This window comes from Vulpes lagopus, chromosome 4, assembly GCF_018345385.1.
Source record: "Vulpes lagopus strain Blue_001 chromosome 4, ASM1834538v1, whole genome shotgun sequence".
Taxonomy (NCBI): Eukaryota; Metazoa; Chordata; class Mammalia; order Carnivora; family Canidae; genus Vulpes; species Vulpes lagopus.
In genome coordinates this window covers 81,003,984-81,028,791 of record NC_054827.1, presented here as the reverse complement: position 1 = coordinate 81,028,791, position 24,808 = coordinate 81,003,984, and the positions used below count along the sequence as shown (strand labels likewise).

At 39.6% G+C, this 24,808-nt stretch overlaps 2 protein-coding genes across 4 annotated transcripts in view; one reads left to right on the top strand and one right to left on the bottom strand.

Annotated features, from left to right (window-relative positions):
• The window catches only part of RASA1 (RAS p21 protein activator 1), a 112,222-nt gene extending 109,031 nt beyond the window's left edge, over positions 1–3,191 (top strand). Inside the window, exons 24-25 of one of the 2 annotated variants that reach the window (XM_041750986.1) lie at positions 1,075–1,209; positions 2,123–3,191. In XM_041750986.1, the coding sequence (XP_041606920.1) occupies positions 1,075–1,209; positions 2,123–2,206 (219 nt within the window). In that variant the 3' untranslated portion in view covers positions 2,207–3,191. Of the gene's footprint in view, positions 1–1,074; positions 1,210–2,122 lie in introns of those variants that run through there. The other variant, XR_005987194.1, reaches the window with a different exon arrangement.
• A 1,644-nt stretch (positions 3,192–4,835) lies between these two features.
• Positions 4,836–24,515, bottom strand: CCNH (cyclin H). 2 transcript variants are annotated; one of them, XM_041750988.1, is made up of 9 exons: positions 24,223–24,515; positions 21,858–21,980; positions 20,686–20,759; positions 19,449–19,659; positions 15,446–15,609; positions 11,910–11,980; positions 9,061–9,172; positions 6,178–6,253; positions 4,836–5,611 (listed from the first exon to the last, which is right to left on the bottom strand). In XM_041750988.1, the coding sequence occupies exons 1-9, from the start codon at positions 24,337–24,339 to the stop codon at positions 5,573–5,575; spliced, it is 987 nt and encodes a 328-aa protein (XP_041606922.1). In that variant the 5' UTR covers positions 24,340–24,515; the 3' UTR covers positions 4,836–5,572. The 2 variants fall into 2 exon arrangements, with proteins under 2 accessions (XP_041606922.1, XP_041606921.1); XM_041750987.1 differs by having other exon boundaries at positions 6,193–6,253; positions 24,223–24,485.
• Between the last annotated feature and the right edge of the window lie 293 nt (positions 24,516–24,808).

The following is a 24,808-nucleotide window of genomic DNA, read 5'->3' as shown; positions in this document are numbered from 1 at the left end:
ATTAGGGAATGCTAGGGTAGGAGACTGAGGTCTCCATGTTTGGCCTTAATGTATTCAGATCCAGTTAAAAATACAACCACACCAGTATGCTCTGCAGCTAACCAGTACTGCCTGAGTGTCCCTCGTTTGCTACCTCAGGGATAAAACCAGTGTGAAAGAAATTACTTGCAACATAATAAGTCCATACTACTCTTTCAAGACTCACTTCAAATTATCTACTTCAGAAGGGCTTTGATGGGAACTAAACCTGAGTCCAAGACCTTTTCATCTGCTTCCTAAGTATCCTCTGCAATCCTGGATATCCATGTTGCTATGGTCGGTTTACCTTTTAGAGAGACTGCAAGTTCTCTGAAGGCAAATACTGGTTCTCTTTCCCCTCTAGAATCCTCCATTCACTGAATGAATAAATGGGTAACTGAGTTAATTAACAAGAATGGACTGTATTTCAATTGTTTGTTCATGCCATAGAAAACTATTTTGCAGTTTTTAGGAATGCAGTGGATTTAGTCAAAAGTACCAGCAATCTGAGCCCATGTTGAATTTTATTCCAAGGCTCAAGCTAACATTTGGTGTTTAGTACTAATAAAGTACTACGTTATTTAATGACCCTTAGCTGAAGATGCCATAATCAACACTGATCATTTCCACACATTATCAAGTGTTTTGGGCACAGGCCACAATAATAGCCTGACAGGTTCTCATCACGCTTCCACAGTGTAACTCCTAACTTATATAAACTGATAAATCTGGACAAACTATCATAGCTCAAGTTCTGCTTGCATTTAATCCAGATTAGCAGTTACACTGTTTTGTGATCTATGTGCCAAATCAAAAAAACCCCCAAAACTCTTGTTCGGTATTCTTGTTATTCTGAATACCAATCCTGTTTAAGAACATTGGAGCCTGGTTTTGATGTGAATATTAAGGTCCCAGAATCTTAGAACTGAAGGTTACACAGCATCTTAGACTGTTAGGAGAAATGTAAGAGAATAAATATTATAAGCAATTAGGATCTTTTCAGAAGTGACTGTAATGATTTGTATTTCTAAATGCAATCTTATCATTCCCATAAAGAATGTACCCGAACTTCCGGACACTACAGAGCATTCTAGAACCGACCTGTCCCGTGATTTAGCAGCACTGCATGAGATTTGTGTGGCCCATTCAGATGAACTACGAACGCTCAGCAATGAACGTGGTGCACAGCAGGTAGGTTTCTGTCAGCCTTCCTTAACAGTGATGTTTGATTAGCACTTAAGCAGAATGTCAGCATAAGACTCAGAGAAGTAGCTGAATTGTGGTCAAATCAGTTATATTTTTAAGAATCTGAATCCTACTCCCCAAAGATCTCTGACCCGGACCAGAAATGCGTGTGTTTGACACCACACAGCGTGAACTCTCAAGTCAGTAGTGACGTGGGCTTATCACACATACACAGCACGTGGTCAAATGACTTGCAAGCTCCAGATTCAAAGATTCTGGAGTGTGGGCCTTGAAAACTATCATTTCTAATGAGCTCTTCCTGAGTGCTGTTGCTGTACTGGCCAACCAAGTGGCAGGGGCCTTGGAGAAGAGATTAAAAGTAAAGCATTGTGTTTGTGGATTCCAAGTTTTCTTCAACCAGAGATTCTAATCACTTTAGCAGAGTATGTGCCACTGGCCCACTTACGTATCTGTGGTACATACAATGTCTTGCAGCTACACTGGACATTTCATTGTTTATTATGATCTGCCTTAATTAAAATAAAATTCTTATTGGAGAATTTGGCCTATTTTTAGGCCCAGTGTAGTTCTATTTCTTCCATGATCCTCGATCCACTAAGGATAATAATGTCATTTGTAATGATAAATCTATCTTCTGGCAAGATGTTCTATTCTAAGTAGATATGAAAATGCCAAATGAATTTCTATCTAGTGTACAAAAATTCTATCTTGACCAAAAATACTGAGTCAAGGACTTAATGATAGAAACCATCAAAATTTTATGCTTTAAGTAGAATGGTTAATATTTTATGAATTCCTTTGAATCAACGTGACTATTTACAAAATCCAGGTTCCCAGAAATTTGCCTGAACTTTCATTTCTTTACTAATTATTTTCATACTATTTTTCCTTGTTTTAGCACGTACTGAAAAAGCTTCTGGCTATAACAGAACTGCTTCAACAAAAACAAAACCAGTATACAAAAACTAATGATGTCAGGTAGCAGCCTTGGCCCAAGTGTTCTGCTTGGATTCAGCATGCCCAACATGGTAATTCACATCAGTACAATGTCTCCTTTGCTCTTGCCAAAAAAATAGCACACCTTTCCACATTCCAGTGATGTGTGAGCTATGCAAACAAAATCCAAGATTCTGCTGGTGACTAAATGTGCCAGCAGCTTTGTAAGCTATCTGTGCAGGAAATTTGCACTTTTTCCACATATGGGATCAATCTTTACCAACATCTGAGCCTTTGTGTACAGATCACCTTTCACATGACAAAATGCTATGAGACTGACTATACCTTGAACTTGGAAAATATATTTTCAATACATCCAATTGCCAAAGTTTTGCTGCATCTTTGAAAAAGAACTATGAAACCAACTGACAAGGAAAAGGATTCTAACTGGATTGCTGACTGTTCTTACTGTAACTTCCTCCTGATTAGGAATATGACCGTTTGACTGTTCAATGACTATTTGTATTTACAGTTTTCAGAGTCTGCCATTATAATAGGAACAATCTTTGCTGTATACTTTTTTAAAATACTGTGCTATTTCTCTTGCTGGAACTGTTGAAAGAAAATATGATCTATTGCTCATCAGCTTTATTTTTTAAACATACCACTTATTTTGTTGGAATTGTCAAAGACTGTATTTAGATCTCATGATGCTTTCGTTAAATGTTTACAACAGTAAATAGTTTGAATTCAATAAATATTATTGGTCACTGTACTGATCAATGCATGTTACCCATTCATCCATTCTGTAGATTACAATTTATTTTGTGTTTAAAAGTCTGGAATGCTTTTGTTGAAAGTACTCATTTCCAAATTGATTTTTTTTTTTTTACACAGTTATCCATCTTTGAACTTCTGACTACTTGTTCTATCTGCTGCATATTTAGTTTGTATAGTTTTGCTTCTGTATATGTATTTTTGTGAAATATTCACAAGGGTTTAAGTTAAAATAAAACCAAGGGTTATCTTGAATAACTGATTACTTCTGTCTAAATACAGCTCAGCATTCAGTTTCATCATTCTCCTCCTCCTTCTGGGGCAGTTCAAATTTAGCACCAGAGCAAGGCCCGGAGAGAAGAATCACAATTCCTTCTCTCCCATGAGTGTGCAGGGGAGAGAAGGCCTACAAAAAGTAAATGGCAGAAAAGCATTTTCCACAGTAACTAACTTTCCAAGAGCAACACTTCAGTTAACACTTTAAAATACAGGAAAAAAAAAACCAATCAGGGCTTTAAAAGATTGATGCATAGCAAAGGTGTCAGCTATTGGAGGCTGTTTCTTCTGCAGACGCAGGTGAACAGCCTCCTTTTCCTTGGTGTCTACGCAGTTCCTGACCTTTCCCATCACAACTGCTTCACAGCTGCACTGCCATGGCAGTAGCCCAGTTGGGTTACAGGACAAAGGATGGACCATGAAGGGATACAGACCAGTGACCACTCCAGAAATGTTTCAACACTATGCAAAAGAGGGCCAAATCCTAGTGCACGGCAACTTACTCTTCCCCCATCCATCACTCGTCAGTCTTCACCAATACTGACCTATCATCCACCATTCCCCTGGCAGGAATTTCCTCTTCTGCCTTTGATATTTTAATGCCATCTTCATCTCTAAAGCTGTAATAGGAAATGTGTCATGTACCTTTGTATGCCTTGCAGTAACTAGTTGGGTCAAAGATGAAAGAAAACCACAAACTTTCTAAAGGGGCTGGGTAGGAGACTTTTCAGAAATAAATGTGGACCTTGCTCTGATACCAAAGCTTAGTGACCTAAAAGAGAAACAGGATCAAAGGCATGAACACTACACAATGGTGTCTAGAGACGAGCAGCACTGCTGCTTCACTTGGACTGCGTAAGAAGGTTGTCAACTTAAGCTTCTTCTGTTCTATGTAAAAAAAAAAAAATCACGCTTCATGAATTTCATTCATTGTTCTACAATTAGAAGGTGCTAAAAATAAACCAAAAAAGTCATAAACTTTGCAAAGAATTAGAAGAATATTAGAATATAATAAATACTGCCCTCAAATACTGAGGTGGAATTAAAATGGTACCTGCACTTTCATGGTAAGCACGGCCTGGGATGTGCTGACGCTGAAGACCGCTGTGTAGCCATCAAACTCAGATTTACAGGGCTACTGAGTTCCTCAGAATTCCTACAACCAGGGATCCCTGGGTAGCTCAACAGTTTAGCGCCGCCTTCAGCCCAGGGCATGATCTTGGAGTCCCACGTCGGGCTCCCTGCAAGGTGCCTGCTTCTCCCTCTGCCTGCATCTCTCTCTTATGAATAAATAAATCTTTCCAAAAAAAAAAAAAAAAAAGAATTCCTACAACCTAGTTTTCCAGACAAAAATTTGACATTCATAATTTGGTTCCAACTTAGAAACTGAACAATAAGATCACAGTTAAATACCCGAACAAATGAACACTTAGAATATGCAAATACCACTCCCATTAATCCTATGAAAAGTAGGCATTATCTTCCCTATTTATACCTTGGAAAACTGTCACAGCTTTAGAACTCGACCAAAGTCACGGAGTGAAACAGCCAAGGTCATACCCAAGTATCTTGGTACCATCATCTGTGCAATTACATTTTAGATCAGCTCACTTCAGTTTGAATTCAATGTTTTGAACGTATTTAATTTGAAAAGTTCTTAGTAACTATAACACCTGTTTATATAGATTGAATAATGTTAGTTTTGAAACAGAATATACAATTTGCTATCTGCTCCCCTACAGCAACTTTTATCTTTTCGTCTAGATCGTATCCAAGACTATGTGTTTATCTGATTTCTTTTTTAGAACTTCTTTGGTAATGATTTCAGGTAACTGAGGGAAAAAAATGCAGATGATGATTACCCTGGGTTAACTGGCTTTCAGTTGAAGTACATTTTTGTCGTTCGGTAGTTCTATACAAAAAAGCTAAGTATATCACGATGACCTTTGAGACGACATTTATAAAGGTTTCTAGAGGGCAAAAACCATGTCCTACCATGTTTAAAGCTGATTACTTGGTTTTATTTTTTGTAGACCTTTTTTTTTTTTTTTGTGCCTTTATTCCCTAAAAGGATAGGTTTGCTTATTTTAAGACAATATAGGCAAATAAATTATAGCTTTGACTACTGTAGAAAGACTAATTTGATATTAGTCATGATGGGGTAAGATCTAAACCAGGTGCTATTCTGGGTCCTTTTAGAGCAAGTTTTATTTCACATAAAGCTATCTTGGAAGGAAAAAAAAATAACAAATAGAAAAGTTTAATATACTTGATACTTTCACATTAATTCATTTTTCAATAAAGTTAAGATGTGCTTCATCCGTGTGATCAGTTAGCTTGAAAAGTCAATTTCAAATGGCTAGAGACAATCTACGAGGTCATCGTCAGTCCATTCTTCCTAAGAAGGAAAGAGAATATAGTAAGAATGACATTACACTGAAGGATAACAGCACTGTTTACCTCTTCACGAAAATCATCTTCCTCCTTTCCCTCCGGTTACAGGAAGGTAATAAACTAGGAAAATTTGTAGAGTTCAATCTTCTAGTAATGTGGCTTAGTCTCACGAGACTACACCAATCACAGGAGTAAAGGTTACGATTGTGACTTTCTGCCTCTTATTATTAATTTATATCTGACATGTAAGGTACAATTCTTTGAAAAAGGTAAGAGAAAAATCCCTGAAGAGGCAAAAACCAAGCAAAAATTTAGCATGTTATCTCTATTTCTGCTGCTTTCCAGAACCACAGGAAGGATTCTTCATCAATAAACTATCATACTGCTTCTGAACACGCTAAGATAGAAGTGAGAAAACCCCATAATCAGACAGTATACATCAAGAAGGATGCGAAAAACAAAAATGAAGGCTTCAAAGCCCACATCTCTAAGATACTTGTGTTCTGGAACAATAAAATCAGAACAGTATGGTTATAACAGATTATCCAACAACAGTAACTTTAAATTTACCTTTGGAGAACATACCTCTTCATGTTTGGGTTTCTTTGAGACATAATCATCATCTTCATAGCCTTTCCTCTTCTTCCTGTAATTGGGCAGCCATCAATAAGTAATCTAAAACTGGGAACAGACACTATAAAATAAACTAGTAAGGTGATATGAAATATTGTGTGTGTGTGTGTGTGTAGTGAAGAACTAAGCTGCAGTAGATGGAAAGAGATGAATTATGGAGAGGAAGACATTACCTTTCAAATTAATCTTTATGTTTAATGCAATTCTAACTAACATCCTAATAAAATTTCTCATGGAACCTGTCAAGTGTAACTGATGTGCAAAAGACTATGCAAAAATAGCAAAAAGAAACTGAAAGAATAAAGTGTGGGGCCTTTGTTCCAGTTATCATCAAAACACTATATACATAAGATAAAATGCTGTATTAGCAAGAATTAAATGGATCAATGATTGGAGCAGACAGGCAAAAAACGATGTATATATAGGAATTTAATACACAATGAATAACTGGGGAAAATTATCAATTTCTTAAAAATGGCGATAACATTATTTGATAAAAGTTAGTGTTAGGAGATGTGTACCTCACATCATTAACAAATAATTCTAAGTGGTTTAAACAGCTGAACAAAAAGCAAAATAAAATACGGATTACCTTAGTGTAAGAAATGGCATTCAAATGTAAAAGCACGAAACAGAACACAAATCTCCCTATATATCACAAAGTTGAAAGAAACCAGAAAACAGCTGTAGGCTATAAAGGAAAAGACAAGTATATAAAATATATAAAGAACTACAAATCAGGAAAGTAACACCAGAAAACTGCACAAGGGTTGTAAGGAGGAAAAAAGAACTACAAATGACTGTTAAACACAAAAGCCTCAACGCCTCAGAGTAAGAGGGGAAATGCAAATTAAAATACCAATGTGATACAGCTTTCTCACCCAGACTGGCAAGTTAAAGATTGATACTATTATATGTTTTACAATATGTATGAAAACATCCCAGACGAAAAACCTTATTTGATACACACATATACAGAAAAAAGACTGACAAAAGTAAACCAACTAGGTGTTGCCTCTGAGGTCACAACTGGATTTGGGTTTTGGTCAAAGAGAACTTTAGTTTACCTGTATTAACTGACTTTCGTAACGACAATACAGTTAATTGTGTAATGAAAAAGAAAGGTAAAGGAATTTTAAAGACCCAGAAAACAAATATTTTTTCCTGAAGTAGTGCCTGTCTCAGTGTGTTCCACGCACCAGTCGTGAACCATTTTCAGAATGGAAAAAGTTGAAGTATAGAAACAGACTGTGTTTAGAACTTTTATAGCAACTCCATCGATTAGTTTTATGACTATTTCTAATAAAATTTCAACTTATATTCTATTTCGTTTTTCTAGTACTTTATTTTATTGCATTTCATACTGGACTTTAAAAAAAAGTCCTTTACAGGTGGTCTGAAAAGCCCTTCTCAAGTATTCGTGGAAACGCAGAATTTGCTTGACATACTACAAAAGCACATAGTAACTTTTAGAGTAAGAGGTACTCTGGCAATTAGGAATTTTGGACTATGGTCCATTCAGTTACCTACCTAAGAGGGCAGATTAATAGTTCAATGGTCTAATCCAGAGAATGAGAACATTTTCTTTAAATAGTCAAACAGCAAATATTTTTCACCGTCTAGGCTACACAAGGAGTCACAACTACCCAACTCCTGTCATGGTGTGAAAATAGCCACAGACAATATGCAAACTAACGGGTATGTCTCTGCTCCAGTACAAGTCTTTCTAAAAACAGGTAGCAGAGTTCACATTTGGCCTATGGGCCACAGTTTGCGGACCCCTGGTTGAAGCCCATTTCAAAATCAATGTGAAAAGAATATAATCACTGCTACAATATTTTCATTTATTAAAGTCAACATTTCTATACTTCTCTGTAACCACTCTGTCATTTCTGTGAGTTACCACTGAAACCCAGGAGTGAGGTCTACCAATCTGAAGTTCTAGACTAAGGCATGCTTTGCCATGAGAGCTAGGCTATCATAATTCCCTATTCTGCATGATTCATAAATCCTTGGATATTCTTCACCTACAACTGTGTAGTTATAGAACTTGAGCCATGTGGATCTGGACCTGAAGGCTATGGAATGCTGTTCTGGTTTCTCAGACATTATGCATTTCAGTATATTTTCCAATTACAGAAATCAAAAACATATTCAATGGATGTTAACTGTAAAATATCAAGGCTAACTCCCACTGCATAATAAGGTAGAACTTTTGAATCAGAATGTATTCCACAGAAAAAAGTTTTCCCATTACTACCTGCCCAAACCCCCAACTTGAGTGGGTTGATGAGGCTTGAGTGGATCCTTCAATTTGTAAAGCACAAAGAGCCCAAATCGTGTGATTCCCACAGTCAGCCTACAAATCAGAGACCTTATAGGTGTTCCTTATGGCTGCCAAGAGGATTCCTAACAGCACATTTTCTTACTGGTTCCATCTTCAATTTAAAGCTTACCCTGAAAGAAAATAGGTCAGCTTTTCTTGCTCCAGCTAATAAATAATTCTGAAACAGTATACCTGTTTTCTCAGACAAGATACCAGACCTGTAAAGAACCCAATTGTTAAAAGGGCAAGAAGAGGCTCAGAGATTCTCTAGAAAGACTCCAGAGATCCCACGGAAGTAATAGGATATGGCCCACAAGCTAAAGAACAAGCTAGTCATACAGCAGGAGCTGTACTATGAAAGCCAAGCTGTTACGTCGTGTAATGGGTAAGTCATTTTTTCCCCACAAAAGCACACATTTACCAGTTAAATGATTTAAGGACAAGCTAGTATCAGTAACAGTTTTATCTACTGAATAATATTCTCATCTACTTACGTAATTACGTTAAGGGCAAGCTCAGCAGAGTGACATCTCTCCAACTTCTGTTTCAGAGCAGCAACTTCTTCAGATCTGGGTGGCTCATATTTTTTTACCAAGTTTCTCATACCTATATGGAGATAAAAAAAAATTCATACTACATAGTAAAAAGTCCTGTTCCCTAAGGGAGCTGAGTATTTTCCCATCTTATTATGGGAACAATAACAAAACTCTAGAAATGTGATTTTTCTTAATCAGGATTTGCAATGTTAGGCATTAAAATACAATGAACACGGGAATCCCTGGGTGGCTCAGCGGTTTAGCACCTGCCTTCGGCCCGGGGCGTGATCCTGGAGTCCCGGGATCGAGTCCCACGTCGGGCTCCCTGCATGGAGCCTGCTTCTCACTCTGCCTGTGTCTCTGCCCCGCTCCCCCTCTCTCTTTCTCTCTCTCCTTGTCTCTCATGAATAAATAAATAAAATCTTTAAAAAAAAAATACAGTGAACACCATACTTCAAATAATGGTAGCTGTCTGCTGCTTAGCCTATATCATATACAGCATAAAAATAAACATGTTCTACAATCTAATCAGTATTTTTACCAAATCCCGGCATAGTCGGTTTTGAGGTCTAACGCTTTAAAAATCCATGATTTAGTAAACATGCTTTGTTCTCTACCAACAACTGTATTTATGACATTCTATGCTACAGATGGTGGCCCAAAGACTTTACTTCTTATTGACAAAGGAAACGAATATTAGATGACATGCAATAGAAGGAGGATGCTTAGTAAAAATGTGTCAGTGATCCTTTGCTTCAATAAAAGGCAGAAGCTATATAATAAAGCATCACCAAGAAAACAAAAACGTCCTCTTTAGGCTAGGAGTAAACTACTGTGTCAGGGACTTTACAACTGCAGAAATGTCCTTTCCCTGGTCTGTTTATGTTATTCAACTGCAATAAACCAAAGAATATAAATCTCAAGATTTTTAGGGGAATAGGTTTATTATTAGCAGCTACATGCTCCAAATAGGTGGAGCTACTGGCTTATTTCGCATTGCAAAGCAGTGTTTTCACCTGAACTAATACTTGTGGCTCACTACCCTTAGGACAGTATCTTTGTTCCGAAAAATTATGAACAGGATAAGACATCTTAACATTGTGAAAGCTGAGTGTTTTCTCAGGAGCTACTCTTACTTCACATTAAAACAAGTGGAGTAAAATAAAGGTACTGAGAAGAAATCAATCAAAAACTATCAGCTGTACAATGAACATAGTGGGTTATCTTTAAGGCTCCTTTTACCTCCTCAATTTCATGATCCTAACTAATAATCTCTGGCCAAACCACAATTAGCTCTGGAAGTGAACCCTCTAGTGGTGTAACTGAAGACCTACAGTTTTATGATTCATAAATCACAAATCCATCACTCAACTGAAGCAAGCCCCCATGAGATCATTTCAGAGAATCAAGAAATGATATTTTACATGCCCTGAAGAAGCTTACCTTCTGAAACATAAAGCATATAAAAAGTACCCTCAGTTACTACTATCATTCAAGATCAAGATTTTTAGTCGTAGTTTATTGGTTTACTCAGTATTTCAACTACATACTTAATTAACAAGGATAAATAGCACAAAGAGTTTGGGGGCTACACACAACTGACTTTGAATCATAAAGCTTAGTAGCCATGAGCATCAGTGACGCCCAGGCAAGAGTGAAGAGGAGAGGGTGGGTAATCTCTACTCAACTATTAAGACAGGGTTTCTGGACACTGACAATGCTGACAGTTTGGCCTTCTTGTGAGGGGCTCTATTTGTTTCTGGAGTCAGCTATTGAAAATTATCACAAACTCAGTAAGGCTTATCACAAGATAAATGGATTTGGATTCTCCTCCAACAGTTCTGAAGCCCAGGAGTCTGAAATCCTTTTCACTGGGTCAACATCAAAATGTCAGCATAGACATGTTTCCTCTGGAGGCTCTAGTGGAAAATCCATTCCTTCTCTGTCCCAGCTTCTTGTGGCTGCCAACATCCCTTGGCTTGTGGCCCTATCACTCCAATTTTCAAAGTTTGCACCCTCAGATTTTTCACTGTGCTCTGTCGTCACAGTGCCTTCTCTGGATCAAACTTCTGCCTTTCTTTAATAAAGACTCCTGTGATGCATTTGTGCCCTACCTGGATATCCAGGATACTGTCCCCATCTCAAGATCCTCAACTTTAACACATCTGCGGAGACTTTCTAAGGGAACATTCACGGTTTCCAAGGATTAGGACATGGGTATTTTGGGGAGCCGTTTCTCAGCCTATCAAGGGGCTACACTGAATCGTAAGATGTTCAGCAGCATTCTTCTACCAACTAAATGCTTGTAGTAGCCACCATCCCCACCTGCCCCAAGTCCTGAAAGCCAGAAGTGTCCCAGACATTGCAAAAATCACACCCAGTGGAGAACCAGGGCTTTTATAATAGCAACATGACTAGCAAATAATGTCTATTCACTAATTAAAGCTGTTTACAAAACAGAACTTCAAATTTTAAGTATTATCTTTTAATCTGGCTCCATTTAGATCTTTTCTTGTGCCTATCATATATCTGTGTACACTTTAAAAGAACTGTTTTGAATCTTAACCCTTTCTGAATCTTGTATTTTCACTTTCCTAGTAAGTTCAGTTTATGTACAAACGACTTACTTTCATGGAAGCTGTATTTGTTCATCAGTGAATGTATCCCTCATGCCTCCATGATACATTAATTCAATGAAAATAAATCTAAACGATCTATAGGATACCTCAAGTTAAATATCAAGATGATATTTAGAAAGTAGCTTTGTAATAGAAGAACATTTTATGAAATTGTCCTGTTTCACTTACTTTTCATTATATCTAGTAACTGTGATAAGCAAGTTCTGTTCTCTTTCAGCATCAGACTTTCTGATAAATAACTGGTAAAGAAAAGAAAAAAGTTTTAATCTATTGAACCCATATAGCATCTTGAGAAACATGACAACATAGTTTCTCCCATGTGCATTTCATTAAGGGCAATTTTAAAAGTAATTTACTTCAAAAGTATTAAATAACAATATTTTGATTTCCACAAAACTGTATAATCTACAACTATTATAGTCTTAAGAATTTAATACAACTGAGTTTATTTATTTATTTTTTAATTTTTATTTATTTATGACAGTCACACACAGAGAGAGAGATAGGCAGAGACATAGGCAGAGGGAGAAGCAGGCTCCATGCACCAGGAGCCCGACGTGGGATTCGATCCCAGGTCTCCAGGATCGTGCCCTGGGCCAAAGGCAGGCGCTAAACCACTGCGCCACCCAGGAATCCCTACAACTGAGTTTAAAAGATGTTTAATGTTCGGGGTGTGCCTGAGTGGCTCATTCGGTTAAGTGTCTTCCTTTGGCTCAGGTCATGATCCTGGGGTCCTGCGATTGAGCCCCACATCAGCCTCCATGGTCCATGTGGAGCCTGCTTCTCCCTCTCCCTGCTGCTCCTCCTGTTTGTGGAGGAGCACATCTCTCTTACTCTATCATAAATAAAATGTTAAAAAAAAAAGTTTAATGTTCAGATTAGTGTGTAAATTTTGTAATATATATTTTACATATATATGTCCATCACAGGACAGACAAGTCATGATCTTGTTGCCTGCCCAAAGTCATAAAGCTGCAAATTAGCAGAGCTGACTAAGGATTCTCTCTCCCCTTAATATCAAGTTAAGCTACAGGTGCTCTTCTCGAGACTAACAGGTTTCAAACCAGTTGAGAATATCCTCATGCTCTGCAAATCTATCACATCATATCTGCATAGAGTCCGAATCAAAAGTGTTAATACTTTTCCATAAATGGATATAAAGCCCAATTATCTGTTTTTCTCAAAACCAATGATAGCAGCATGAAAATAATTTCTGTATGTAAATATTTAGTTACTCTGAACTTGATCTATAATTGATAAATGCCCAAGCGAACAGATTTTGAAGACATAAATCATCAAACATAAGTGCAAAAAATTAATGTCTCTGAAAAATGGCAAAGTGAATAAATGGTGATATATAATTACAACAGTAGACAATTCTTTAAGAAATTTTGTTGGTATCTTTTAAACTATCCAGAGTATTTAAATAATATTACATAAATTTTGATAACTAAGTTTGTTGTTACAACTTCATCATCAATGATGGGAATTAATTTTAGATATAAAAACAACTTCCTTAACTAATACATTTCTGGTTATCAATAATTCAAAATAACCTTTTTCTCCCTAAAACCCCTTATACTTCTGGCATCTTCTTTTGTCTCTTTTTATTCTTCCTTTCCTTTCCACTTCTGAAGTGCAAGCGTGCTACATTGGGTTCTAAGAGCTGACCAGGAAAAAAAAAAAAAAGAGCTGACCAGGCTCTTTACCTCTACAAACCTTTAAATTAGCAACTCAATCTCAATCCTGATTTTGAATTTTAGAGAATTTCAGTATTTTTCTAAAAAAATCCATAAGCAAGCAGGAATACTTAACAAGTCAAAGTAGGAGATGAAAAATAAATCTCAAAATCCAGTAAAAAAGACAATTCAGAACAGAACATCCTATGAGTACTAATCTAAAGCATCATCCAGAATATAATAGCACAAGGGCTTTCCCCTTCTGAAACCAGCAATAAATATAAAGGGAATTCCAATATATCCTCAAAATTTGCAAAGTATATCAGAAGTTAAAAATGATCTGCAAGTATTTCCTCAAAGAAAAAAAAAAAGTCCAACTGTTTATGGTCCCTTGGAAATTCAATAGTATATTTAATTTGCAATGAGCCCAAGTTACCACAATTTTAGTTTCCACTATCTGAAATTGTAACTATGCTTCCAAGATGACATAAACTCTGATTTGGACTTTCGGATGCTTCATCCCTCTCCAACTACAGAAGAAGAATCTCACCACTGGAGAATTTGCATATATGCTGCATCAGACACAATGCTTCAACAGATTAATCAAATGTGAGGTTATCTGAATTGTGGGGAAGGGGCTTTCTTCTCTTGGAGAGTGGAAGCTGCACACCTGAACTCCACAGAGAGCAACCATCTGCTGGCTATCTTCTCTAACTAGAACAAGGATTGACAGCTTGGTTCATTCTAACCGTGCAGCGCATGGTGCAGGGAAGGGACTCGGTAAAGTTTTGCTCTATTAAACAAATGATCACTTTGGGATTAAATTATGTACATTTGGCGAGCTGTGTTTGTAGAGAAGAGGCATACTATAGAGTAAATGTGATTTACACGTAAGCCCACAATCCCTTATCTTAGATCTGTTTTGAAATTCATAAACTGTTCATGTTTTGGGAAGGGAAGCTGTGGAAAGTACCATGAAACATGCAACAGGCTAGAGATGTCTGGGGAAGCAGCCTGTCGCCAGTTACGCCCGTACTTTTCTGAGAAACATGTAAACACTCCCATTAGGCGGAATAAAGACACATCTGTTCATGTTTGCCACCACCATAATCCATGCATCATGAGATCATGGAAGAGGGTATCACAAATGTGGAGAGTGGATAATTTTATCATCTTTCTCAGATTTTTCTAGGACTAAGATTGGTCAGAACTTCAAAGTCAGAGAAACGGAGAAATCATCATAAAAACGGACACAATCTCATTTGCCCCTGGCCTGTGCCTGAGTTACAATCAGTATAATAGGGACGCCCGGGTGGCTCAGCAGTTGAGTGTCTGCCTTCAGCTCAGCGCATGATCCTGGAGACCCTGGATCAAGTCCCACATTGGGCTTGCCACAGGGAGCCTGCTTCTCCCTCTGCCTGTGTCTCTGCCTCTCTCTGTGTCTCTCAAATGAATAAATAAATAAAATCTTAAAAAAAAAATCAGTATGTTTAATTAGCTCGTGCATAAGATATTGCGAAGAATCAAGTAAACTTAATTCAGGTGAAGGGCTTATGGCGAAGCCTGGTCCTCGCTGTGCACATATGCATCAGCTGTTGCTTTCTGCAGCTCAGGTGCACGTCACATGGACAGTCTCTAAAGCCTTATTCATTCAACAGACCTTCACGGAATTCTACATGCCATACACGCTCCACAGCAGGGGAATAATGAGAAATCAAGGCAAACGTATCTGCTGTGTGCATGTTGCTTGCCAGTTCACCCTCTGCTGGCAGCTCCATCAGCCCTCCAAGGATCACCTCCTTTACTTCTACTTTCATCACAAAATGGATATCCCTCAGCTCAAAGATGCTCAATTTTTAAAGATTTCTTTAAAAGGTGATTTCATTTCTTCTCTCAGTGCCCCTCACCAACCCTCCCAACCATAGGAGGCACAGAGGACTACAGTCACAAAGTGAGTCTCACTTAAAAGCTGGGTCTACAGGCAGGGATAAAGAGTCTGATCCAAGTTAAAACACAGATTAGTACCTTTCCATAGTAATTCCTGCTCGAGATGCACTAGATAAAATGGCAGTCAGGGCAATTTGGGAAGGTGTATATAACAGGTAAGCGTCAGTCAATGCGATTCTATTAAGAAAGTCATCAGCTGTTTTCCTCAACATCTCAGGATTCTCCATCATGGGATAGCGAGTCTAGAAATAAAGTATCCCAACGTTACCACTTTTGAGAGTTACAGTATTGAGTTCAAAAATATTTATATAAACAAGAAAATGTTTAACAAAGGATTCTTTTATTTATAAAAATAACACCCCAGGGGTGCCTGAGTGGCTTCCATCAATCGGTTAGGTGTCCACTTCTTGCTATCAGCTCAGGTCATGATCTCAGATGGGATCAAGCCCTGCGTGAAGCCCTGCATTGGCCTCCACACTGAGCAGGGAATCTGCCTGAGAGTCTTTCCTTCTGCCCCTGCCCCCTACTCTCCCTGTTCCTGTACACTTGCACTCTTGCTCTCAAATCTTGAAGAAAAAAAAAAAAAAAAAAGTAACACACCAGCTTAATCTTTCCACATGATTGTTTTGTACTCAGCATCAGAATGTACCCAAAGTATAGTCATTAAATTCTGCATGTTTTAAGAATCTGCTTTTCCTCAGTGACTTTCAAACTTTTTAAAATCACAACCCTAACAAGAAATATATGCTTTAAAAATCTGATGTTCCCAGTATAGTACTTGGCACTATTCGGATTTATGTTAATCTCTCTTTATCCTTTTCCAGCTGAGGAGGAAGGGGAAGAGAGGTTTGAAGTTGACCTAAGACATACATACTCCAAGGAAAAGGCTTTCCAGGCAATCCAGCTTTGATTCAGCTGCAAGCCTGTTTAGGAATCAAAGCACCACCTCATCTAGATTTGAAATTCCTGCTACTTGAAGTTTACTTTTGGGAAGAAGTGAATGGAAATGGATCTTAATTTGATTATAGAATTATTTTTAGAATATGCCCAGGAAATATGGAAGAGCCTGTATTTCCTAAAAACTCTTATGCTGAACTCTAAATCCTAAACCCTCAGATATATTTCAGAAATCCACATTCAAGTCCCAAGGTACTAAGAAATCTCTTCTATGCTCCACACAAAATATCCTGAGTCAACTGCAGTCACACTCAAATCTTATTCCCCTGAAATGGCTGACCTCTACTATGACAAATTCAGACATTCCACTCTGACCACAGTGCTCCTTTCCCCCAATATATTTCCTCAATTACTTCACAGCTATTCCCTGACTCTCTCTTCAGAACCTTTGGTCCCTTATCCCTCTACTTGCTCCTACTCACCAATGTCCACGGATCCTCATTTCCCTCCAGAATTCCCTGCCTCAATATGCTGCCAATATATTTCAGACAGAGCCTTAACAACGGCTGAATCCAAGCAATCTTCTGCTTTGTAACTATATCCACATTTCTTGGTGCTGCAATAGAAAATAGTACCACCAAGAGGTCTGATACTATTATTATAAATTCAAGTTCACTGACCTCAGGAGGACTTTCAACACTGCCTAGCTAGGATAATATCCCATAGAAAAGTTGTTCTCCCATTTTTCAGTAACTGTGTTCAACATTTTCCACCTGTCTCAACGTATCTGGTAGTTTTCAGAAATTCCATCACTCTCTGTAAATGATCTCTGCCTTAAACAAAGACACACTATTTTCTGTCAGCCTCAATCCCCAGGGGTAATGCTGTCTTCAACCCATGCTTTCCTCTTTCTCTGTTCTAAGAGCTATTATTCTCTCAAGGCCAATTCTTCTATTTTGCTTTGAATCTCATGCCAGTCCCTTATACCTTACTCCAAAGAGAAAGCTGAACTTATTTTTCACTTCTTCCTTTAAGCTCTCTCTCACTACTAGCTCTCCACATCAGTTTCTTCCACAAAGCAAAACAAAAGCCATCTCTCTCATCTCTTTCTAGGAGTTCCTCTATCTTCTCAATCACTCATCTTTTTCCACTTCAAAGATAAGCTGTTTAATCCATGTCATAAATACCTATTTTCTCACCTTCTATGTATTCCCCAACTGGCTCCAATCTGCTTTCTTCCTCTATGCTCTATGAAGACAAATGTCACAAAAATCGCAAATGACCCTTCGGGCACTCAACCCAGCAAACATTATCCCTTTTGCTTTTACTTTGCCTGAATTCTGAACAGGTTAGAGACTGACCTGTGTTCATCTTCTAAAAGTACTCTACTTCTCTTCACTTCTCCAGAAAGTCCTATCTCTTTGGATATTTTCAGTCTCCTTACTAGCATCTTCTATTCCTCTAACTATTCTATATTTATTTATGAAAATAACTTATTTTTAGAGAGAACAAGCAAGGGAGCAAGCATGAGAGCAGGGGGGAGGGCGGAAGGAGAGAATCTCCAGGAGACACTGTGCTCCCAGAGCAACGTGGGGCTCAATCTTATGACCCTGAGCCAAAACCAAGAGTTGGGTGCTTAACCAATGAGCCACCCAGGCACCCTTCTCTAACTACCCTTTAAATGGTCCTCTGGCCAACCCAGCTTAAGTTTTCCAGAAGTAACAAAACCCAATAGCTTAGCCATCGTCTCTCACTTCCAGACACTCATGATGTCTTGGAGGTATTGGAAATTTATTATGTCCCAAACCAGATTCATCAAACCCCACCCCTCCACTATCAATAAATCTCTTCTATGCCAGCATTTTCTGTATCCGGAATTGAACCACCATCAACCTATATTCTTAGGCCAGAAACCTGGGGGTTCCTCCTCTGTTCTCAATCTCTACAGGAAGTAAATCCTCAAGCTCTAGTGGTTGACTAGTATCTCCTAAGTCCAGGAAGTTCTCTCTATATGCACAGCCACTGGATGAGTCAAGTCAACCACCATCTTTTGCTTGGACTACTCATAATAGCATCTTACTGGTATCCTTTCATCCATTCTAATCCATTCTCCACATTATGTCTGACACATACATACGTGCAATAAATAGCTGATGCAGACTGATTCAAGAGCTTCCAAACAAAATTTTTAAAACTGCAAACCTAATTATGCCACTGCCCAGACTTAAGCCTTACAGTGGTCTCCCACTGCTCTATTCAAAATCCTTAATATCCCCTCCACAGTCTAGACTCTACCTTCCACCCAGAGAGCACTCTGTGGCAGTCTTTTCCACTCTATCTCTAAGCTGTTTAGGTTCTTGCACCATGGTTTCTTGAATCTGGACCTTTGAGCAAAGAAATCTAATTGGGATATTATTCTACTGCCTAATTCCTACTCTTGCTCTGATTTTCACTCTAAATGACCCTTTCTCACAACAACCCATCTCATTCTAAAGTATCCTGTATCTTTCCTTCTGTAACACTTAGCACACTGAATATATGATTATCTTTCCCATTAGACCTAGGAGAGTTGAGGCTGTTCCTGTCTTAATCCTCAAGCACAATGTCTTGGCATATGGTACACGTACCCAAATTTTGCTACTCACTGAGATGAATGAACCAGTTTTTGACTTCCATTTTGACCTCACTCACACTATCCAAGTCCCCTTTCAGGACCCAAACAAAACAAGTTATTTTTGTCAGGGTTCATTTACTTACATTTTTGATGCCTACACATGCACTAAAAACAAAAATCACTTAGCAATCTTCTAGTTAAAATTAAGAATTTTTGTGGTTCTTTAAATCAGATCCATGGCAGTATACTTCAGAGTTAGAAGAGTTAACTTAAGTCTTCAAAAGCATTACTCTAAACTGATAATAGTTCTCATTACAGTTCCTGGACCAATATGCAGATCCACTAAATGAGCAGCTCTGGTACTGTAGCCCAACAGTACGGTTAACAATCCTTCCAGGTGGCACCGAAGTTTGAGAACTATAACATTAGAGATCCAAGCTAAACTCACATGTTAGAGCAATTCATGTTGTAACAATTAGGAATATTAAAATAAAATTTTGATTTTTCTAGCTACAGAACTATAGCAAAGGTATACACTCTACTAGTTTACTTTTTATATCAACAAGATACCTTTAAATCAATGAGAAAGCCCTCAAATGGTCTATAAGGATTGTGGACAATAAGGTGGAAATTAAGTTGCTGTATAAGAAGTAATTCATATTCCAAAATCTGTTCAAGTGCCTTCTCTTGTCCAAGAGGACTCTCCCTCAAATTTCCAACGAACTGTGGACTAGATACGTTGAATTCATCAACTTTGCAGGCCAAAAATGCACAAGTAAGCCTAGAGGAAAAAAAACCAAAGGGATAGGATGGGATCTGTACATACTTTGAGAAATATCTGAGTATTTTATTGCTAAAATAAATTCCAAAAATGCCTAATATTAACAGGTGACAATGCTAGACATTACAGGAAATTTTTTTTTTTTAAAGAGTTTTCTCTTTCAGCTTTTTATCCATTAGAAGACTATAATTAGGTTGAACTGTATAATCTTGCCATAGCATTCAACCATAATTGACTTAATGGCAATTTCATAAAGTTAAACATAAATATCTGGAAAAATAACTGAAAAATAAGAGTACACTGGATCATGAAATGTAGACAGAAGAACACAGCAGTATACACAGATATACCTGGGAAGGAAGCAAGGTAAGAAAGGTGGGAAGAAAGGTAGGAAGAAAGGAAGACCACCAGTGAAGACTCTGAAGGCATTTCAAAAGATTACCACGTCAGTAACATACCTGGAACTCTCATGGCTACTACCATAAATATCAGAGTAAGAATCTAGTAATAAAATTACCACAAAAATCAAGATTGAAAGCAACAAGGGCCTGACCTAGACTGACAGAAAAGGAAATGAAAAAGAGAGAAAATAAATAAGGAGAATGTGATTGATAGCAAGCTCTTTGATGAGTCTCATACTAGATTTATCTTTATTTTTAATGGACTTTTTTTCAATTGATATGAATCCGGAGCTACAAGACTTTTAAACCCACTGATACAGAAGGAGAAGAGGTACCACAAATGATTCTCAGCGGAAGCAACAAAGAGAAGAAAGGTGCTACCAACAGAAAGAGGTATTAGGGAAAGTTAGTATAAGAAAAACAGACTTTGAACAAGTTGAAGTTCAGATGCCATAAGTACTATAGGGAGGGAAGTATTACAGAGATATATAGGAGTAAAAGGACAGTATAAATTCATAACAGAATGCAAGTCTAAATTACCCTTTATTAGAAAGCCATTTCTTTTTTTCCCCACACAAATAAAGATTTTCTTAAATGAAAATCAATAAATTAGAATTATACTCACATTATTATCCGGGGGTGATATTCCATTACTGAGTTATTAAGATAAAAACGCTTGAAATACATACAAGCTGTACCCTATGATTAAAAATACATATATTATCAAAATCTATTCACACATCCATGTTAAATTTTGTATAAAATGTTTTTAAACTTACATATGCAAAAGTTTCTTTGAAAAAGTTTCTGATACAAATACAAAACTTAATCTTCTTTAATCAAATAAATTGTGATGAATTATTACAGCAATGTCACAGCCAAAAGACCTTTTCTTGTCCTTCCCCACCCACCATGGGTACCCTTCCTATGGTCACTGAGTTAATTTTAAAAAGTCTATGTGTGTTTATTTTAGACTTCAGAATAACAAAAGCCAACTAGATTAGGAAAAAATCAAGGAGAAACATACAAATATTCACAGCTTAACCAAACTCGTGAAAACATGGACAGAATTAATACATTTGGGGCAATAAGCCCTCTCTGTAAATCCACTTTGGCTCTGTGTGGTAGAACTATGCTTGTATTCCCACATTAAATAGTAGAAGCAGCACCTACCATTTATTGACTGTATCCCATGGGCCAGATTCTGTGCCAAGCACCAAGCTATCATCTTTTTTCTATCCTTACAACAGCTTGGTGAAGTATTGCTATCTCCACAGAGAAGGAAACTGCCTATCAGTGAGATTAACTGGGTCACATATCTAATAAGGAACACGGAGGGATTCAACTAAGATCTGCCTGTACTTTTAACTACTCTGTCATTTCACTAGAATCAATGAAATAGATACTTATCTATTTTTGGACTGAAAGAAAAGTTTCATGTGGGCACCTGGGTGGCTCGGTGGTCAAGCATCTACCTTTGGCTCAGGGAGGGTGTGATCCCAGGATCCTGGGAGTCTCCCATCAGGCTCCCTGCAGGGAGCCTGCTTCTCCCTCTGCCTATGTCTCTGCCTCTCTGTCTCTCTCATGAATAAGTCTTTTTTTTTTTTTTTTTTTTAAAGAAAAAGAAATGATACAGAATTCCTAAGTTAAGGAATTTATCAAAAAATACATGAAATGACAAAAACATGAATACATACATTTGCCTAAAGTGGGCAGAGAACTGTGTTACACATTAGGAAAGTTCTGATTTCAGAAGTCAGCTAAAGGACATTACACTTTATCACTATTGTAACTTACCACAACAGACCTTGGCATTGCTGGCTTAAACACTGAACAGAATTCTAATAATCTCTTCTCATAGTATTTGCAGAGTATCATTTCTTCATGAGGTTCAAGAAAGACTGGATCATTTGGAAGAACCTTTAGATCAAAAGTTACAGCAGAAGTTCAATGAAATGAATAATCTTAAAATACTTTTCTCGGTCCAGACTGCATTTGTATTTCCAACCAAAGGGAAATAACCAGATGTCACTTTTCTCTTCATAGAACTAAATTATTACACGAAGTAATATTAGTGAAATATCTGATAAACTAAAAACGATCCTATTGTATCACAGTTTCTCAGAATGTCAGCTGGGCATTTACTTCAGTAGGGTAAAAAGAATCCTGACAGAGGGTGTGCATCTGCTCACAAGTTTGATGTCAATTATAAATCAAAAAGATGATACAAGGGGGGGGGGGGGGCTCAGCGGGGTTTAGCGCCGCCTTTGGCCCAGGGCCTGATCCTGGAGTCCCCGGATGGAGTCCCGCGTTTGGGCTTCCTGCATGGAGCCTGCTTCTCCCTCTGCCTGTGTCTCTGCCTCTCTCTCTGCAGTCTCTCATGAATAAATAAATAAGATCTTAAAAAAAAAAAAAAGGATACATACTGTCATTGGTTGCAAAGGTTTCAACATCCCTTTCTCAGTCATTAAGTCACATAGGCTGAGGTAAAAATCAACAAGTGTCTCAAGAATGATTATGACCCTTAAAAAAACAGTACCTCCAACCCCCCCTCCCCCAAATAGTACCTCCTGTCTTTAAAACTCTCCACAAAATACCTAGATGGTTTATAAGACAATTTTACAACAATTATATACTAGGCAGTGTTACTGGATTAATTATGTTTACCAAAAAAAGGGGCGGGGGGTATGTTGAAGTCTTAACCCCCAGGATCTGAGTGTGACCTTATCTGGAAACAGAATCTCTACAAATGTGACTAGTTAATATGAGGTCATACTGGAGGACGGTGGCTCCTAATTCTATACGACTGGTGTCCTTATAACAACAATGTGGGAAGATACAGAGAGAACACTTTGTAAAGACAGAGATAGAAGCAAAGGAACAGGGCAACCCTGGTGGCCCAGCGGTTTAGTGCCGCCTTCAGCCCAGGGCCTGATCCTGGAGTTCCAGGATCGAGTCCCACATCGGGCTCCCTGGATGGAGCCTCCTTCTCCCTCTGCCTGTCTTTGCCTCTTTCTCTGTGTCTGTCGTGAATAAATAAATGGAATCTTAAAAAAAAGAAAAAGAAAAAAAAAGTTGGTAGAAGCAAAGGAACACCTAAGTTACCAGAAGCTGAAGGAAGAAAGGGTCACCTGGAAACTACAGAGAATATATCCTGATGACAACTTTATCCCAGACTTCCGGCTTCTAGAACTGTGAAACAGTACATTTCTGTTGTTTTAAACCACCCAGTTTGTGTTTTTTTTTTTTTTTTTTTAATGATAGCACAAGGAAACTAATACCAACTAATTTTATGGAGATGGCCCAGCAGGAATGGGTTCACAGATCCTGGCTCTGCCACTTACCAGTCCTGAAAAATTATCCAACCACTCCATACCTCAGTTTCCCCGGCTGTAAAGCAAGGACAATAACAGCATCTGCCTGGTGGGACAGTTGTGAGGACTGAATGAGCTAACACACACTCAGAGCAGCGCCTGGGGCGCAGCCCGGGAGGTCCCCCTTCGGGGCAGCGCCAAACGCAGGCGGCGTGATGCAGACGTCGGTCGGGCATCAAAGGGCCTCGGCCCCAAGGGATCTGAAAGGCGGAATACTCGCCGGAGGGACGCTGGTGCTGGAACCCTTGGCGGAGCCCGTGGAAGAGGAGCAGGGCGGCGGGAGCTACGACGGCACGGGCTCGGCGGGCTCGGCGGGCAGGGCCGAGGCCTCGGGCGCCGACCACCCCCGCGTCCCGCCTCCACCCCCTGCACCCCCGGGGTTCCCAGCTCTCTGCGACAGAACCCGAAAGCTCAGTCTCCCACTTGAAGTCTTACAACAGGCTCCCCATCTCGCCATCCCGAACCGGACTCCTTCCTTCCGCCTCCAGGTGCGCGGCCTCGCCCTTCGCCAGCCCCTGCGGGCCCCGACCTGCCCACTGCACCTGTGGCCCCGCCGGCCCGGAACGTCCCTTCCCAGGCTCCCCGCGCCGGCTCCCCGCACAGCGCCCCACAACTAGAGCGCCCCGCCCCGCCCCGCCCCGCGGAAGCGCCCCAGAGCCGGGGCCTCCGCACGCTGCGGGTCGCTCCCGAGGTCCTCGCCCGTGTGGTCGGGAAAACGCCCCGCGCTCCGCCGAGGCCGGGCAGCGCGGAAGGGGGCGCGCAGGGAACCGGCCGCCAGGCTCCCTCACCTTCCCGTTGGCCACCGCTTTGCATTTGAATTTACGGTTGGCGTCGGCCCGCAGGCGCGCCAGCTGCTCCTCGCTCGCGAAAGTCCAGTGCCGCTTCTGGCTGCTGTTGTGGTACATCGCGGAGCCGCGAGGCAGGCCGCGGCGGCCCGAGGAAAGGACGCCACAGGGCACGACGCGGCGGGGAACACCGCCTGGGCTACCACCGCGGTCCCGCGGAAACCGAGGGCGCCGGCGCGTTGACGTCCAGATCACGTGATATTTCCGTCGGCAGTCGCGCTTCCGGAGCGGACTGAAAGGAAAACAGCCCTCGGGTCGGTCCGGGCGGCTCCCGGCACGCCAGTGGGCGGAGCCTAAGGGCACGCCCCCTTACGGTGACGCGAGGCCCTAGCCCCGCCGCTTCCCGACACAATTTAAAGGAGAAGCACCAGGCAGGGGCGTCCAAAAGGGATGGAAGGTGGAGGCTGGGCGGGGGCGGGGGACTACATTAACAACTTACGTTCGGTAACCCGAAGCCGCTAAAGGGCCTGGGAGGGTGTCAATTTTAAATTTTTTTTTTTTTTTTTAATTATAGGCACACAGTGAGAGA

Coding starts and splice junctions, on each gene's coding strand:
- CCNH (XM_041750988.1), bottom strand. CDS start 24,339: ATGTACCACAACAGCAGCCAGAAGCGGCACTGGACTTTCGCGAGCGAG. Junction 21,981..24,222: donor AAGCGGTGGCCAACGGGAAG/GTGAGGGAGCCT, acceptor TTTGATCTAAAG/GTTCTTCCAAATGATCCAGT. Junction 15,610..19,448: donor GCTTTCTCATTGATTTAAAG/GTATCTTGTTGA, acceptor CTTTATTTCTAG/ACTCGCTATCCCATGATGGA.